The sequence below is a fragment of the Guillardia theta genome (assembly GCF_000315625.1).
Source record: "Guillardia theta CCMP2712 unplaced genomic scaffold GUITHscaffold_65, whole genome shotgun sequence".
Taxonomy (NCBI): Eukaryota; class Cryptophyceae; order Pyrenomonadales; family Geminigeraceae; genus Guillardia; species Guillardia theta.
The window spans coordinates 68,549-84,612 of NW_005434609.1; the positions used below are offsets into that span (position 1 = coordinate 68,549).

The 16,064-nt window shown below is 53.2% G+C and overlaps 6 protein-coding genes across 6 annotated transcripts; 3 read left to right on the top strand and 3 right to left on the bottom strand.

Moving 5' to 3' along the window:
- Positions 1–245: 245 nt before the first annotated feature.
- Positions 246–2,113, top strand: GUITHDRAFT_75300 (hypothetical protein; the record flags this gene model as incomplete). The annotated part of the gene is made up of 3 exons (XM_005827573.1): positions 246–1,397; positions 1,477–1,682; positions 1,822–2,113. Coding segments are annotated over 3 exons (1,650 nt in total), but the record flags the coding sequence as incomplete, so codon positions are not given.
- A 488-nt stretch (positions 2,114–2,601) lies between these two features.
- GUITHDRAFT_164583 (hypothetical protein) lies at positions 2,602–4,758 on the bottom strand (the record flags this gene model as incomplete). The annotated part of the gene is made up of 11 exons (XM_005827574.1): positions 2,602–2,907; positions 2,956–3,020; positions 3,241–3,296; positions 3,349–3,463; positions 3,512–3,579; positions 3,632–3,709; positions 3,757–3,848; positions 3,898–3,997; positions 4,039–4,089; positions 4,133–4,258; positions 4,309–4,758. 11 exons carry the CDS (start codon positions 4,756–4,758, stop codon positions 2,858–2,860), a joined length of 1,251 nt encoding a protein of 416 aa, XP_005827631.1. The 3' UTR covers positions 2,602–2,857.
- Positions 4,759–9,190: 4,432 nt separating this feature from the next.
- On the top strand, positions 9,191–9,595 carry GUITHDRAFT_43507 (hypothetical protein; the record flags this gene model as incomplete). The annotated part of the gene is made up of 1 exon (XM_005827575.1): positions 9,191–9,595. A coding segment is annotated over one exon (405 nt), but the record flags the coding sequence as incomplete, so codon positions are not given.
- Positions 9,596–10,504: 909 nt separating this feature from the next.
- On the bottom strand, positions 10,505–11,086 carry GUITHDRAFT_142532 (hypothetical protein; the record flags this gene model as incomplete). Its single annotated transcript, XM_005827576.1, has 1 exon — positions 10,505–11,086. The coding sequence occupies one exon, from the start codon at positions 11,084–11,086 to the stop codon at positions 10,505–10,507; it is 582 nt and encodes a 193-aa protein (XP_005827633.1).
- A 1,405-nt stretch (positions 11,087–12,491) lies between these two features.
- On the top strand, positions 12,492–14,660 carry GUITHDRAFT_164584 (hypothetical protein). The gene is made up of 13 exons (XM_005827577.1): positions 12,492–12,906; positions 12,963–13,025; positions 13,078–13,215; positions 13,266–13,307; positions 13,356–13,513; positions 13,565–13,640; positions 13,686–13,769; positions 13,819–13,920; positions 13,973–14,080; positions 14,132–14,200; positions 14,253–14,312; positions 14,363–14,446; positions 14,492–14,660. The coding sequence occupies exons 1-13, from the start codon at positions 12,502–12,504 to the stop codon at positions 14,564–14,566; spliced, it is 1,464 nt and encodes a 487-aa protein (XP_005827634.1). The 5' UTR covers positions 12,492–12,501; the 3' UTR covers positions 14,567–14,660.
- Positions 14,661–14,695: 35 nt separating this feature from the next.
- On the bottom strand, positions 14,696–15,463 carry GUITHDRAFT_113189 (hypothetical protein; the record flags this gene model as incomplete). Its single annotated transcript, XM_005827578.1, has 1 exon — positions 14,696–15,463. One exon carries the CDS (start codon positions 15,461–15,463, stop codon positions 14,696–14,698), a length of 768 nt encoding a protein of 255 aa, XP_005827635.1.
- Positions 15,464–16,064: the final 601 nt, after the last annotated feature.

Consider the following 16,064-nt stretch of genomic DNA (forward strand, 5'->3'; position numbering starts at 1 on the left):
TCTAAGGACGAAATCATCAACATATGTCAAGATCTTGGATTGGACAGGGTGAGCTCCTACATCAAGCATCCTCTCTCTTCTTGTTCCTCCGCCCTTGCAACCAACATTGACCATGATCTCATCCTCTTTGCGTCTGCCCCCCCATTCCGCATGCCCTGACGTTACCTGCTGCGTTGGCTCACTCTTCCTTGCAGTGGGGTACACCTAAAACCTGGGGTCTCCCAGCTCAGCCCCAACGATCCATTTTTTGCAGCCGAACGCTCAATCTTCGCAGCATCCGATGCATCGGCTACGACATGGACTACACGCTGATCCACTACAAGGTGACCGAGTGGGAAGGGCGAGCTTACCACTACGCCAAGGAGAACCTGAAGCAGGTTGGCTTCCCGGTCGATGACCTTCACTTCAACCCGGAGCTCGTCTGCCGAGGTCTCATAATCGACAAGTCCCTCGGCAACATGGTCAAGGTTGACCGGTTCGGGTACGTGAGGCGAGCAATGCACGGGACCCGCCGACTGTCTCACCGGGAGACGCATGAGATCTATGGGAGGCAGCTGGTGGACCTGCGGGAAAAGCGATGGCTGTTCCTCAACACGCTCTTCTCTGTATCGGAAGGATGCTTGTATGCACAGCTGGTGGAGATGCTGGACTCGGGGGGACTGAAGATCCCGACGGAGTCAGGCGACTACATGCAGCTCTCCTACGAGCAGCTCTTCAACGCTGTGTCCAAGGCCCTGTTCAAGGCGCACGTGGAAGGGAGGCTCAAGGCTGACGTTATGAGAGACCCTGAGAAGTACGTGGAGTTTGACAGGGAAGTGGCTCTCACTCTCCTGGATCAGAGGGAGGCAGGCAAGAAGCTAGCGCTCATCACGAACTCGGACTGGGAGTACACCAAGGTGATGATGGCGCAAGTGATAGATCGGTTTCTTCCCAAGGGCATGACGTGGAGGGAGATTTTTCACGTCATCATCGTGTCTGCGCGCAAGCCCGCGTTCTTCTCTCAGAGCATGCCCCTATACGAGATCGTGACGGAGGATGGGATGATGAGGGAGAAGTTCAGGATGAAAGAGGGGAGGATCTACTCGGGGGGAAGCGCGAGCATGGTTGAGAAGCTGTTCAACTGTGAGAGGGACGACATCATGTACATCGGCGATCACATCTTCACGGACGTCAACGTTGCGAAGCTCTATATGCGATGGAGGACGGCTCTTATCGTCCGTGAGGTGGAGGAGGAGGTGGTCGCGATGGATCGCGGAAGGCAACACACCCAGGAGCTGCACAGTCTGATCAAGAGCAAGGAGCAATGCGCCAACATCCTCAACCACATCCGTACTGAGCTCCACCGATACCGCGGGCTAGGACTCAAGTCCTCCCTGTTCAATGCCTCCTCGGAGAAGGTCAGCCTCCCCCTTAGCCTTCCCCCTCCCTTCCCATCCGTCTCTTTGACGTCTCCAATCTGACAAGTCTGCTGGGCAGGAGCTGTACGAGACCATGGGGAGGCTGCTGGGGACGATGGTGGAGTATGACAACAAGATTGCGCCCATGTTGTATCAGGAAGGGTCTCACTTCAACCCCTACTGGGGCTACATCAGCCGAGCTGGTTATGCCGACAAGTCGCACCTGATGCGGCAGATCGAGAAGTACGCTGACGTCTACACGTCTCGCGTCTCAAACTTCCTCCGGTAGAACCTTCTTCACTACTAAGTCCTCCCATCCCCTCCCTCCCTTCCATCCTCCCTCTCCTGCCTCTTCTCTTCTACTTCCCGTCCCTTCCACTTGCCTGCCCCTCGTTGTTTATCTGACTTCTGACCTTCACTGCAGCTACACGCCCTACATGTACTTCCGGGCTTCGAAGCAATCCCTTGCTCATCATCGCAACTTGGATCAGTACCGGCAAGAGGTGAAAACTTTTCCCGCTCTCACGTTATGCTTCCTCCTTCCATACTGTCTTCACTTCTCCTCCTTCAACAGTCCTCACTGTCTCCTCCTGCTGGCAGTGCACTCCCTCGGGTTTCTCACTCCCTCCCCACTTCCATTCTCTCCACACTCTCCCATTCCTCATCCTCCCCTTCTTTTCACGAGAGCTGCCACAGGTCCCCGCAAGCGTGCTTGAGCGCATCGACATCTACCCAGAGGAGAGGAGGGAGCGAGCGCGACTTGCCGAGGGAGTTCTTGACGAAGTTCCATCGGCTGACTCTAGAGCATCGGACTCGCGCGAGGGCTACGTGGACCCAATCTGCCGGGAGATGCCCCCAGCATACCCCGGGCAGACCTCGGGGTCAGCAGTGGTGGTGGTGGAGGGGTCGGACGGGAGCACGGGGATGTGGGAGATGTCCAACACAGAGTTCGGGCATCAGATCGAGAGATCGGGGATCCCGTCGCTAGACAACGTGGCAGGAGGAGCAGTGAGGGAGCAAGAGCCGGAGGTAGAGAACTCCTACTGGAAGCGGAGGCAGGGGAGCAACTCTAACGACGAGTTCGACGACTGGGATCTTAACAAGTCGGTGGATCCGATTCAACCAAGATGAGTTGCAGCCCAGGTTGTGCATGTGTATTAAAGTCATGAGACGAGACCCTTGGGCCCGCCCCCGACCCCTTTCACTTGTTAGAAAGGTGCTTCACTTTCATGCAAGGAAAAACTTGAAACCTTAAGGCGGTGTTTGTAGTGTCAGCCATCCCTTCCCACTCTCCTCTCGTTCTCTCCAGTGTTCCTTCTGTCCTCCTCTGTCCTCCCTCCTCCTGCGCTCACTCCCTCACTTCTTGCTTAACAAACTTCCTCGTGCTTTTCTTCTGTCTTGCTCCTCTCCTGTATTCAAGTCTGTTGCGAGTTCCACCGCCCCATCGGATGCAGACTTTTTCATTGATCCGATGGAGAATCAGCGGGCAATTCATCGCTCGACTGTGAACCTGCAAGAGGAGTCGTGAGACTGCGTGCTGAATGAATGTCCCTCTCACCTTGAAGCCGAATGTCCAGAATCTCAAAGTCGTACGAGACAATCTTCTGCTTCATGTAGGAGTAGCTGGCTCAAAAGTAAGCATGTGCGAGAGGAGGGAGGAGGGAGGAGGGAGGAGGAAAGAGAAGGAAGATGGTGCAAATGTGCAAAAATGGGGAAGATAGGGAGACAGGACGAAGGAGAGCAAACACACAGACACATCAAGATGAAAGAAGCAAACTGAGGGGTCGAATCAGACAAGGCAGGACAGAGAGGAAGGAGGCGTGCCATCCATGAAACTCTCCACCTGTTGTCCAGGGTCATGTAGACTGTTCCGTCCTCGACACACTGGAGACTTCCCCTCTGCCAGTCAACAGTTGAGCTCACGATACGATGAACTCCCACCTTCACAAACCTGTAGCGCCGCTACCCTCTCGCTCCCCGACTCAAAGAGGATCTCTGACTTGGAGCTTGCAGCAGCAACGAACTTCACTTGCAGCCCGACGTCCAACGCATCGGGACAAGCACACCTTCACTAGACGTCATGCTCTCAGGAGCGAAGTAATCACTTGGTCTACCATAACAGAGTCTGCCCAGCCCTGACTGTAGCCTGCACAACTTTCTTGTCTCTGGCTGGGACGGTGACCTGCTCAAGGATCAGAGCGGGCTGGATAGAGGGTTCTACTTCAGCGCCTCACCTTTGCCCACTTCTCCATCTCATCTTCTCCTCCTTCTAATCCTTCAGGCAACGCCCCTCCGAACAGGCAAGCGTGGTACTGCCTCAACGGTCAACGGGTGCCCTCCCCAAGCAGCCATCACCAACCTGATCTTTATCGGCATGGTTGACGAGGATTGCTTCATACTCTTCCCTCGATCCGAGAACTGCAAGCTTGTGCTGGGATCGTGCTGGAACCACTGCAACCACCCGGTCAGTCTCCTGGCCCCCAAGAGCTCGCAGCCATACCTTGACGCAAGACTCCTCTCACGACTGTGGCGAACGGGCAGTTGAGGATGAGAACTTTGTCTGCCATCTCCACGTAGTTTGCTGACACCTCACGGACCACCTTCATCCGTGTCACAACCTTATCCCCCAACCGAAGACAACCTTGCGCAGCATCCCAATGGGCCCTGTGGCAAGGTGATGCATCCCCAGCCCCTAGAAACGAGTCACTCTCCTGCTGCTCGCACGCTCAAGGCACCTTGAGATCATGGATCTCCAGCGCACGGAACATGATGCCGGTCTCCGCCGTCAGCTGCGACAGCGTAATGAGCTTGTGCTCCATCTCGTATATGATGTAGAGCCGAATCTCTTCCAGGGTCACGGCCTGCAACGCAAGTCTGTGAGCCACCACAGGCAACTTCGATCTAACTGAACCTTGACAAGCTTTGCAGGATCAATCAGGCCCGTCAGCGTGATCATGATGGGGCTGCCGTTCTTGTCTTTCCCTGTCTTCAGCAGCGGGTAAAATCGACGAACAGTCTCGTAGCGGGGGAACTGCTCTGGTTTCAACCCTCCCATTATCTTCTTTCGGATATCGTTGATGTTGTTCTTGGTACGCCAGTCAAGCATCTCTATCACAGCATCTGCTGCGGTTTGAGGGTTCTTCTTGAACCCTATGAAGAACCGAAGCAACAGAGCGTCCTCCCAGTCCTCTGGCACGCTCTCGCGATCCATGGTCACTCCCTTGTTGGCGATGATCTCACGTATCTTGTCGATAGACTGCTGGCCTGTCATCCCGTTCTCCCATGTTCTGGTCAGCAGGTTTTCCAGCTTGAAGTCAACAGCATGATTCTGGTGCGGAACCAAAGGGTTGGGATTCGCCATGTTGGATTTGTTCAGTACCTTTTAGCACATAATATCACAACCCTGAAATTTCAGGTCTCTCAAAAGGTCTTACCTACTGCTCGTGTCTGCAACCAGCGGCTAAACTGTTGTCAGGATTGAAGTTCCTGCGCCACCAGCACCTGCTCTGATTGACGGGGAGGTGTGAGGTGCGGTACGTGTGTTGGGATGATCTAAAGGCTTCCACCGAGTGTTAGCACATATACTCAAGTGAGAGCAAACAAGATCAGAGAACGAGATGCTCGAAGAACGAAGGTGAGTGGGACAAAGTCAATGCCGGAATCGAGGTACGCCAGTTGTTGCAGTAATGCAGCAAGGCCAATTCCAGTCGCTGCTGGCTGGTTCGATCCAAGGAACCAGGAGGAGAGGACGTCGATGAGATAGGAAGGCGGGGAGGAGAAGGAAGCAACAGGAGGAGGAGGAGGAGAAGGGGGAGGAGGAGGAGGAGGAGGAGGAGGAGGTGGAGGAGGAGGAACGGGGGCGGAGGGGGGCGGTGGGGGTTTGGAGGATGGAGGAAGCCAGCGGTGCACGGGAGAACTTCATCAATATGGGGTAGGGGTAGTGAAAACTAGGGGTAATGATTTTTGAATGGAGGTAGGGGTGATTCAGACAGTGGGTAGGGTACTGAAATTTTACCCAGAGATGGGGTTAAAGATCTTTTGAAAAATCAAGGTAGGGGTACAAGACTGAGACAGTAGGGTGTATTCATAACGGGTAGAATGTACAACATGTATGGTGGGTACATCAAACAAGGGGGTAGGGTATTCTTTGATATATGTAGCGATTGAGCGATTCGGTGGGGTAGTCGAATGACTTAGTAGGGGGGTGATAGGGTATAGCACTCAGTCTAAGTACGGGTGGCAAAAACTAAGTACGGGTAGTTAGCACAAATTCACAGGACATTTGAGAGGCAGGTAAGCATGATGTTGAAAATTTCATTGAGCCTGAAAGGAAATTATTGGATGTAGGGTTGCTCCATTCGACTCCACAAAGTCAGGGTCCTTTCAAGGGGGTATGAAGTGTGAATCACCTCTAGGGTAGTGCATCCATACAAAGGGGGTGGTAAAGCGGAAGAAGAGGGTGGGCTGCATTTGAGTAAACATGAATCCAAGTAAACAAGGAAGACAGAACCTTTCCACCCTATAGCTCTCATTGCTGCCCTTCCTGTCCACTCGGACTGCCGCGCGACTCGCCGGTCACACGGTCGGATCATCGGATCAGTCGGACGGTGGCGGCAGTGGCCCGATCGGACGGAGCCTCCGTGAGTCGGACCCGGTCACCCGCCAGTCGGACCGCGGCCCCGGCCCCGGCCCGGCCGGGCCAGGCCCGTTCGGGTGTCCGATCATGGCGGAATACTAGACTCCCGCACACCGGACCCCGGGGCTTAGGTGGCCGCCGCGACCGTACCTTCCGAGTTCTTTACTGGCAGTACTCAAAGTTAAGTTAAGCCGACCGTCCGATCCTGGCACGGTGCCGCCACGGTGATCACCCGGCTTGCAACGGCGTCTCAGGTGATCCGACCGTACTTGCAACTTGTGACGCATCCGCCGCCGGGGTGAGGGCCAGGATCCGAGCCGAGGCCCCGCTGAGGCTTTCGCCGAGTCAGCTCAATGGCATCCCTGTCCGGGCCGAGGCTGAATCCGGGCCATCATCATGCCATGATGGCCGCGATGATGGGCACGGTTCCAGAGTGCCATCCGATCGGATCATGATCCGATGATCGCGGCCCGGGTCACCCGGTGCCTTCCGGTACTACTAGGCTACCGTACGGTCACGATGCACGGTGCGCACGGTCTCACTGACAGTGATTCCTTCGGCGCCGCGGCCACAGTGATCATGATGTACGGTACGGTCGGGCCCGGCTGGCATGGCAGTGGCGCGGGGGAATTGTCAGTCCTGCGCTTTTCTCTCCTCGCCGTTTGGCCATTGCGACAGGCACGGTCCCCGGGTCACCGTCAGGGTCAAGCCTCCGACTCCTCGACTGTCCATGTAACTTAACTTTGAGTCACAGTAATGAAGAGTTGTGATCGGACTCAGACCCGTTCAACCGTTGAACGGTTCTCACGCGGCCCCGGCGCCGCCGGGTCGGCCCGAACACTGGCCCGCCGTCGGAGCTCGGAGTCCCGGCCGACTGATGGCATGGCTCATGCGCTCGCCCGGCACTGGGCAGCCCCCGCCGCGCCGTCGGCGGTCACTTCCGGGAAAAGGGCTCATGTAGGCCTCTTTCCGGAAAAGGTTACTCAACTTTTTTATAGTACATTTTAATACGTTTTATAACATCTTTGTACCATTACAATGTTTTACATTGCTAAAAGAATTATACATCCTCGTCGTCAGTAAAGCACGTAGAAGTTGGCCCGTGACTCTCGTGTCACGGTTGTCAGCAAGCTCTTACGTTCCGACACAAGATATCCCATATTTTCAAATCTTTCACTTAATATTGAAATATTTCAAAGAATATTTCAGAAATTTCTCGGTATCGTGATCTGGTCCAGGAAGATTGCTGATCTCCAGGTAGGGTTGTAAAATCAAGGGTACATCCATAGGAAGCGACCACTCATTTAGAGGGTGGGGTAGTACCCACAAGGGGTTGAAGAAACGTGGAGTCAGGCCCGGTCAGCAAGATCTTCAGCAAATCCACTACCCCTCCCTGAGTACCCCACCCACCATGTGTTGCCCTCTTCAGGAAAAAAAAATTTAGTACCCCACCCCGTGAACACGTTCTCATTCAACCCGGTACTCATAGCAGTTTAACCTCCAGCAGTGACCACTACCCACCCCTCTACGTTCCTCGAACCCTGGAATGACCGACCCCCACAACCCTCATCCCTCGGATGACTTTACGAGTACCCCTTCATTTACCACCATATACCCCCCTCTGATCAGTACCCTACCCCACTTCCTGATGTGTCGAATTGATCACTCGGTGTTTTCCGACTTTTGCCCCTGTGACCCGATTCACCACCCCACCTTGATCCCAATATCTGTACCACCCCTCATGGCAATTCGACCCCACACGAAAACCACCCACCCCTTCAATTACACGTCTTTCGATCGAAACTGGTATGGTGTACCCACCCAGCCTCCCTTTACTACCCCGTGAATAGCTAAATGTACCCCACCACATGGACCTGGTCTTCTACCCCTCAATACGAATCCTACCACCCACCCCTTTCTCCAACCACCATAGGGTCCTCACACAAACTCCCTGCTCATCGCTTTCCCCTGTTTCTCGCTACCCTCGCATCGTCGCTCATCGACTCTCGCCTCCCTCACCTCCCTCCCTCCTCTCTCCTCCTCCTCTTCTTGCTCAACCACGTTATCCTCGGTCGTTTCACGTCCGTTTGGCCTTCTCCTCTGCCATCTCGTTGCTTTTTTTGCCCTGATCGCAGTTCGGTCTTGTAACGACCGCTGTGGCCCTGGTGCCCTCTCGTCTCCTGCCGCATTCTTTCCCTGTTCAATTCAGAAGTAGCCCTTTTTTCAGTTTACACAGACATCCTTGTGAACAAGGTTTGAGCTCATTCCACCACTCTTGAGAACTTGTGTTCGAATGTTCAAACGTTGACAGTCAACTGGATCAAATTGTGCGTATTTCTCGTCCCTCTGTTCGATCCCAGTCAAAATGCGCTTATCGCTGCTGAATCCCATTTCCCTGTCATCCTCAAATGAGGTGTTCGGTAGGGCCATTCTGTTTGCTGGAGGGGTCATTCTCAGTGGGCTTCTCCCCGACCTCTATCGGGCCATTCGTGACGGCAAATTCAGCGACTTGAAAGAACTCTTCCACATAGATTTCTCTTCACAATTCTACACTTGTGTCTGCAATTCGATCTATAGCAGGGAGATCGTGGAAACAAAATGCATGATTCTGAAAGAAGTCATCAATGCAGCCAAGTCCCTGTCTGATGATGGCGAAAAGCTCGGATACGTGATTAGCAAGGGTACCCAGCTCGAAATTCTTCATACGAATTCCGTTTTCAGGGAACTTCTAGAATGGCCAAAGGAGGAAGACAAGCACCCGAAGGCCATCCACGACATTCTTCCTCTCGAGATTCGCAACTATCATCGAGCATGGGTGCAGCGAGTCAAGAAAACAGGATCTCTACCTGGGTCGCTTATGCACCCTCTCAGAAATATCACCCTCCGAAGGTGTACGGGAAAACCACTTCATGTGAACCTCGTGCTGAGAACTCTAGGTTATGACGTAGACTTGCGTGCTGAAGACTGTGTCATATACGCCATTATCACGTCGACTGGGGCGATTGAAGACGACAGCAGCGATGTCAGAAATGATGATGAGAATGGAATATGGAGTCTTGCTGCAGAAGGCATGTATGGTTCAAATGCTGGTCAGATGGTAGCTTCTGGTCAAGTTCCGGAGCCAGAGGCTTATCCAGTTGCGACAGTTCTCTACCTGGACATCGTGGGGTATACCAAGAGATGTACTGGCATGTCACCCAAGGAGATTGCAGATTGGATGTCGCAAGTGCATGCTGACGTCGAGCAGCTCCTGAGCAAGCACTTCATTCGCAAGATAGAGACTCGGGGTGATTGCTACGTTTGCGTCTCAGGTACCAACACTGTGGATGGAGATCGAGACCAGAACCAGATGAGCAGGATGGTCGCTTTTGCTCTTGACGTTGCCGTCGCTTTGCACACAAATCACGATACACAAATCCGCGTGGGGATAGATATCGGGCCGTTGACCATAACCTATATTGATAGTAACCATTATGCTCCTACTGTCTGTGCATTTGGGGACCCGATGGTCGTTGCAGGGAAGCTAGAGCAGTGTGGGTCCCCAAGCATGATCAGGCTGTCGGAAGTGGCTGCCTTGTACTTGCGCGATGAACATGACTCGCTGGTTGTGGTGGACCATGAGAACAACTCGGTGGACTTTTCCGTCGATCCGTCATGGGAGACTGTATTCGTGAAGGGAGTCGGCGACATCAAGAGCGCTTGGATAGATTGCAGGACTCGACAGTTCGTTTCTTTCGGCAAACAGGAGTTGAATCCCGACACGAAGTCGGAATCGAGTGCTGCCTCACGGGCTGCATCTGAACGGGATATTCTGTCGAGTGCCAATACTCCTGATGAAATGAAGATTGACAATTACAGGATCTCGCCGAATAACTCTGAGGATTTCAGCGGGTTGCTCAATCCAACCAGCCAGAATGATTCATCATTTGACTTCGCTACCCTACCTTCCATAGATAATTCCTACTGAATCCAGAAATATGGACAGCTTGTTAATTCTAGACAGCTTGGCAACGAGCCTCAAAAATCTCAACTGTACTTTTGTAAATGTTTTTTCAGTATGCTACCTGAAAAACTAGAGTATTGTTTTTAGAATGTGCTTGAATAATGAATGGTTTGATGGAAATGCACGGTGGACTTTCTTTGTCATTCACTGATTCGGCAAAGAGTGAAATTTGTTTTAGTCCTCTTTAATCCATGCACATTCATGTGTTTGCAGTTGGATTGAGCTCCTGCTGCTCCTGTACAAGGCGGTGCTGCGCCATGTGAAGAGTTTCTTTCATGTACAAGTCTTTATCATTCAGCCAAAGGAAAATCAACAAAATTGTTACAGCAACTCTTAATTAGGTTGGAATTGGTAGTCTATTCTGCTATCACTAGCAGTCGTCAGGATCTGACATTAGAACGTCAAGGATACCACTGTCAAGATCGCTCAGTCAGGGGTATAACTGAGGAATCGTATCACCGCAGTTGCTCAGAACATGTACACCATCGTGATCTTGGAATCATCCTTGACCTCTTGGGAGGACATACTTCGAGCTCGCCATGAAGCCATCATTGCCCTGCTCTCCCACTCGTGTAGCGCAGCTGAAGTGCTACTGCCTTCGTCACTCTTACTATGTAACTCTCCCTGAGCCGCTGGCTGATCTTCGCTATCCGCCTTGCTTCTTGCCGTACCAAGAAGCTCTTCGAATGCAGCGTCCCATATCCCAGTAAAGTCTATGCTGGGCTCATTATGTTCTGGAGTGTGCTTTCTGAGGTGACCTGTTTCAGCCTTGGGCTTCTCGCTCCAGCTGAAATGAAAGTTGAGCAGCGACGACAATGCTGCCTCAGAGCCTGCATGCTCTCTCGGGCTTATGGTAAGGGTGTCGGTCTTTGACTCTGCGCTGGAATTCGCTCCCTTGTCAAGATGATGATGCCTGTCTGCCGACGGCTTTGCTCTCTTGTCAGGGATGACGCTTTGTGCGTGTAAGTATCGTTTCTCCGACTCGAGCCACTCGCTGACCTTGATGACTGAGTTGTGCTCTTCCGGGGAGAGGTAGTAATTGTTGTGCATGCTTAGCGCTCGAGGAAGGATTCAGGACGACGGGAGGTGTGTGTGTATGAAGGAGATAGATGTGCTTCAGGATGTGTATGAAGGAGGTAGATGTGCTTCAGGATGTGTATGAAGGAGATAGATGTGCTTCAGAGGTTGGTTCAGCAGGAAGATCCCAGGAGGATTCTGCTTGCAGTCAAGGAAGACAAAGACAGGCCCTCTTCCTCTCTTTATATACGTGTGAACCGATAAGGTCGACGGTTATCCTGCATTGGGGGGAGTCTTGAAGAGACCTAAATATTTTCGCTCATTTAGGGGGGTAGGGGTACTGGAAAGAGTGTATACATCTTGAGATACAGCTCTTTTGGTAAAGCTGACCGTCAGCATTTCGGTGAAACGTTGTCTGATCGGAGATAAGGAGGCTCGCCCCTCCTCCCCCGCTCCTATATTCGTTGCAAATCTTTTCGCCGTTGCCATGGATCAGCCTCACTGAGTCAGTACAAGCTGAGCCGCGACCATGACGAGGAGACGAGCAGGAGAAAAATGAAAGCTCTGTCGCCAACAGCTCACTGACCTTGCCTGTGTTCAATGGGCAATCCGATCCGATCGGATCATCGCGGCGAGCCGAGCGACCGTCACGCGGCGGCCCCCGCCACCGCCGCCGGGGCCCGGCCGCGGTTACCGGCGGGCCGGGCGCGGCTGATCATAACCCGGCGGGACCGTGCTAACAGTGTTAGGCTGTGCAGCACCCCCGGGTCACTGAGCGGCCAGGCCGCGGCGGTCCGAGTCACGCTAACTTCAGTGCGGCGGCGGCGGCGCTCAGCTGGAGGTCCGGTTTCCGAACTCGGAGTTCCGAACTGAGGAAGTTCGGAAGTTTGTGCCGAAGTTGACTTGAACAGTGGCCGGCGGCCGGGCCGGGCTGCCGCGTGCGTGACTCTGACCATGCGGCCGGACTCCCGGATCGGACCGTGGGTGTCCGGACACTCGGGCCCCCGGCGGGACACTGACCTAACTCCAAGTCACGAGTCGGCCTGGCCCGGCCCGTGGAGTGTCATGTAACGGTATTAACGGCGTCCAACGAAAGACTTGCCCGCCAACGGAAGTCGAGATGCTGGGATGGGCAGCTGAAGAGGAAGGCAGGCGAGAAGGACAGAGAACTGGAACGACGAGAGAGAAGGGGAGGAAAGCAGGATGACAAGGAAGAGAGGGAGAGGAAGAGGAAGAGGAAGAGGGTAGATGGAGAAGGAAGGGAAGCGATGGTTGGTAGCGCGAAGGAGCCTTGGGCGAAGAGAAAGGAAAAGGTCTGCACCATTTGAAAGTTTCAGGAAAGATACAAAATTTATTGATCTGTCTCTTATATTTGGAAACGCTGATTGATTTCAAACTCCCCAAGTGCAAGAGGTTCTGACTTTCTGCTCTTTCGCTCAGCATCTTCAATGGGTTCACGGGCAAGGAGTGGGCATCTGGCCCCTGATTTTATGATTCTCAACCGACGGAAGGCTGAGGATCAGCGAAGAGTGTTTGACGAGAAGTGTAAATCTGATGCTTCTGTTGAACGGTTCGCGCACTGGGAGCACAAGACCGCAGGGAAGATTGAGAGGAACACGGTCACCAGGAAGGTGGAAACTATGAAGCAGGACATGAAGGAAGAGCTGAATGAGCGGCGATCCAAACTTGCTGCTCTGCTGGCAGAAGAAGATGCAAGATACACTGCGGAGTTGAGTTCGTTTGAAGAGACCCCAGAAATGAGAAGAGATCGGCTGAAAGCTCGGGCACGAGAGTTGATGCGCCGACGAGAGCAGGAGAAGCGCGAGTTTGCTGTGCTCATGAGGGAGCGGCAGGTAACCATCGAAGTTTGGCTCTCCCTGCTTCGGCTGATTGTAATCTCTTCACGTAGTTTCGGGAATCTTGCGACGCTTTTCGTGAGCATGATGGAGAACAATTGCTCCATGAATGCGTGGTACGTGGAGCCAATGATGTGAATGTTTGAATTGTTTGACGTTTGGTTCAAGGTTGCGCGCGAGAGAGCGTTGGAAGAGAAGGAGGAGAACAAGCAGAGGCAAAAAGAAGAGAATGAAATGTGGCATAACAAGCTGCTCGATCTTGTACGCAAATCAGAAGAGAGGGAGATGAACGACAAGAATCGACAGGTTCAACCAAACATTGTCGCTCTTCGGTTCTCTCTTACCTTGTGATCAAGATGGAACTCCGGTCAGAGATGCTTCATACATTGCAAGAACAGGTAGCGATTTGTCTCCTGCTGAGCTTGTGATGTTGATATCTCCTTTAGATCCAGGAGCTACAAGCGAGAAGAGACGAAGACGAGAGGCTGAAGCAAGAAGAAGCAAGACTCATGAGAGAACGATTCGAGCTTGACCTCGCGGAGGCCAAGAGGAAAGAGCATGAACGAGCAGAGATGCAGGCAGAAAAGAAGCTGGCAGTCGCCAGGTACAACCTGTGCAAAGAGGATTTCCTGGTTGCTGAACTGCTTGATGGTAGACACAACGCTCTACTGCGAGCTGAGAAGGACGCAGAAATCAGACGCCAACAGGAAGAAGACTTGAAATTGCTTAATGTAAATGTTCCCTGCTGCTCTCTTGGCCACTTAAGATCTCTTCAGGCCATGCTGGACAAAGAAAGGCGTGCAGAGGAGGCCGAGTTGCAGTACAAGGCGCAGCTGCGTCAGCAAGCCCGGGAGTACCAGGTCAGAGTGTCGGATGGAAGCGACAAGGCTGATGTTTTGTCGACTTCAGGCGCAGCTCATTGAACTTATGAAGAAAGAAGCCGTGGATGAGGCGGCAAGCGAGGCGATCAGAAAGGCAGAGCAAGAGAAGGCCTGGCGCAAACGCGAGGAGGTCCTTGGATGCGTGTCGTGCTAGCAAACTGCTCTGACATCATGGTGCATAGGTGTGGGAGAAAGAGAGGGCGGCACGCGAGAAGTTGATGAAGGAGGTGCTTCAAACGCGTCGTGAACAATTGCAACAAAGAATCGAGCAGAACAGGAGAGAACGAGAGGTGAAAGTCAAATCCTCACACCTCTGTCTTGTTGAGGCTGAGTCTCTCCAGTTCGCTATGGAGGAGAAGGAGCGTATGGTGAGAGAAGTCGACGATATAGAGCAGCAGAACGCGCTGCAGGTGGGACTTGAAGGCTCAAATACTGATAGGCTGACCGTCTGCATGTCTCCAGGCTGAGATCCGCAAGAGGATCGCAAAGGAGCATCAGCGGGACATCCTGACCCAGATCGAGGTGACTTGCTGTATCCCATGTCAACCTGCCTTCACCCGGGTGCCTTCCAGGAAGCCAAGAACGCGATGCGAAGAGAGATGGAGATCGCGGCCCTGGAGCTTGAGGCTTCCCGGAGGGAGGAAGCTGCATACCAGGTCTGTCTCTTCTCTTGCTCCCCTCGCACCTCACGCTCTACGAAGGCAAAACTGGCCAAGGAGATGCTGGTGCAGAAGCCACTGAAGAATCATGGACTAAAGAGCACGGGACTCTTCTAATACTGCATTCGCTCCTACCTCGTTTATGCACTTGAGACATTTGATTGTTTGAGTTGGTTTACATCCCCTTGGAAACAAAGACGAGTCCTTTCCCATCTAGTTGCTCCTCTCCCCTCCTCTCCTCCGCTGCTATGCAATCATCGAACAAGCGCACATGTCGATGCCGTTAGGGTCAGCATTGCTCACGACCTTCTCTTCAACGCATTTCATGTACTTCTCGTAGAACGCTTTCTTGTCTGCGTGACACTCTAGGTATGTGCAAACTCCGTTCCTCTTCGACAGCTTGATCACTGTCATCAGTAACGAAGATCCTACCCCCTTGCCCTGCGCGTCTGGATGCGCCCCTAGCATGTACACGTACCAATGTCTCCCTGCCGCATGTGTACGATGCATCCTCTCCATCATGCGCTGAGCACGCAGCGCTCTTTCCTTGGCAAACTTCCCGTACCTCTTGGTGTTCCGCTCTAGCGGAGGACCTCTTGCCTTCCACCCCAAGTTCATCATGCGCAGCACAGTTAGCACGTTGCCATTCTTGACCGTCCCAGGAGGCATTATGAGGGCGACGCCCAGCAATTTGCCGCTGTCAGCATCTCTATACCCGAGCACGCACCCGTAGTCGAAGCAACAGTTCGTACACCATGTTGCGTACCATCGCGTTCCTTGCACAAACCTCTCACACTCTTGCGGTTTCCCCGTCACATTTTCGGGACCAAAGATCCAGCGGACTTTCCCTTCTCCCGGCGATCGATCAGTCCCAACAAACGCTGCAGTGCAGACCTCTATCACTTCTTGGTAATCGTTCTGAGACAAGAAAGAGATGTGCGTGTCCACACTATCCAGCTCCTTGAGCGTCTTGTTCCATTGCTCAGCACAGCCTTTCTTTCTAGCGCCAAACATCCTGATCAGCATGTCAGAGCACTGAAGCTCAAAGTTGCAAGACGGTCCTTGAGCTGATTCTCCCTCTAGCTCCATCCCTGACCTTCCTCTCCCTCTCTTGTCCTCCTCTTCTCCTGCCTGCTCCCCCCTCCTCCGCCATGTCATGCCATGCCCCAATCCTTCGCTTCCCTGTTTCGCTCTATCGACATGAATTCAGACCCTTCGGAAGGGACGCTTTACGGCAATGTGCATAACCGAACCTCACAGCTAGCAAAAGGACAGAGATTGTAGTTTACCCGTTTTCACCCTTCAAAATTGCTGCCCTCCACCGCATGGATCCGACCATGTGCGCCATGTCGCCCTGCTCCTACTTTCCCCGCCAGCCCCCGCCAGCCCCCGCCCTCCTCTCTCCTCCTCTCTCCTCCTCCTCTCCTCCTCGTTCTCTTCTCTCTCCCTCTCCTCCCTCCCTCTTGTCCCTCTCCCCTCTCCCGCCCTCTTGTTCCCTGCCCCCCTTTTCTATTCGTTCCCATTTTTCGAGGTTACCCCGATTTTTCCTTCACAGACCCTCTCCGCTTCTTTCCCTGTCTCCTGCTGCCTGTTCTCTTCACTGAATACCATCATG

What these genes read in the sequence shown, in the direction of transcription:
- GUITHDRAFT_164584 (XM_005827577.1), top strand. Translation starts at nt 12,502, where the DNA reads ATGGGTTCACGGGCAAGGAGTGGGCATCTGGCCCCTGATTTTATGATT. An exon ending in TTCATACATTGCAAGAACAG is followed by an intron (nt 13,308 to 13,355) that starts GTAGCGATTTGT and finishes TATCTCCTTTAG; the next exon opens with ATCCAGGAGCTACAAGCGAG. An exon ending in ACATCCTGACCCAGATCGAG is followed by an intron (nt 14,313 to 14,362) that starts GTGACTTGCTGT and finishes GGTGCCTTCCAG; the next exon opens with GAAGCCAAGAACGCGATGCG.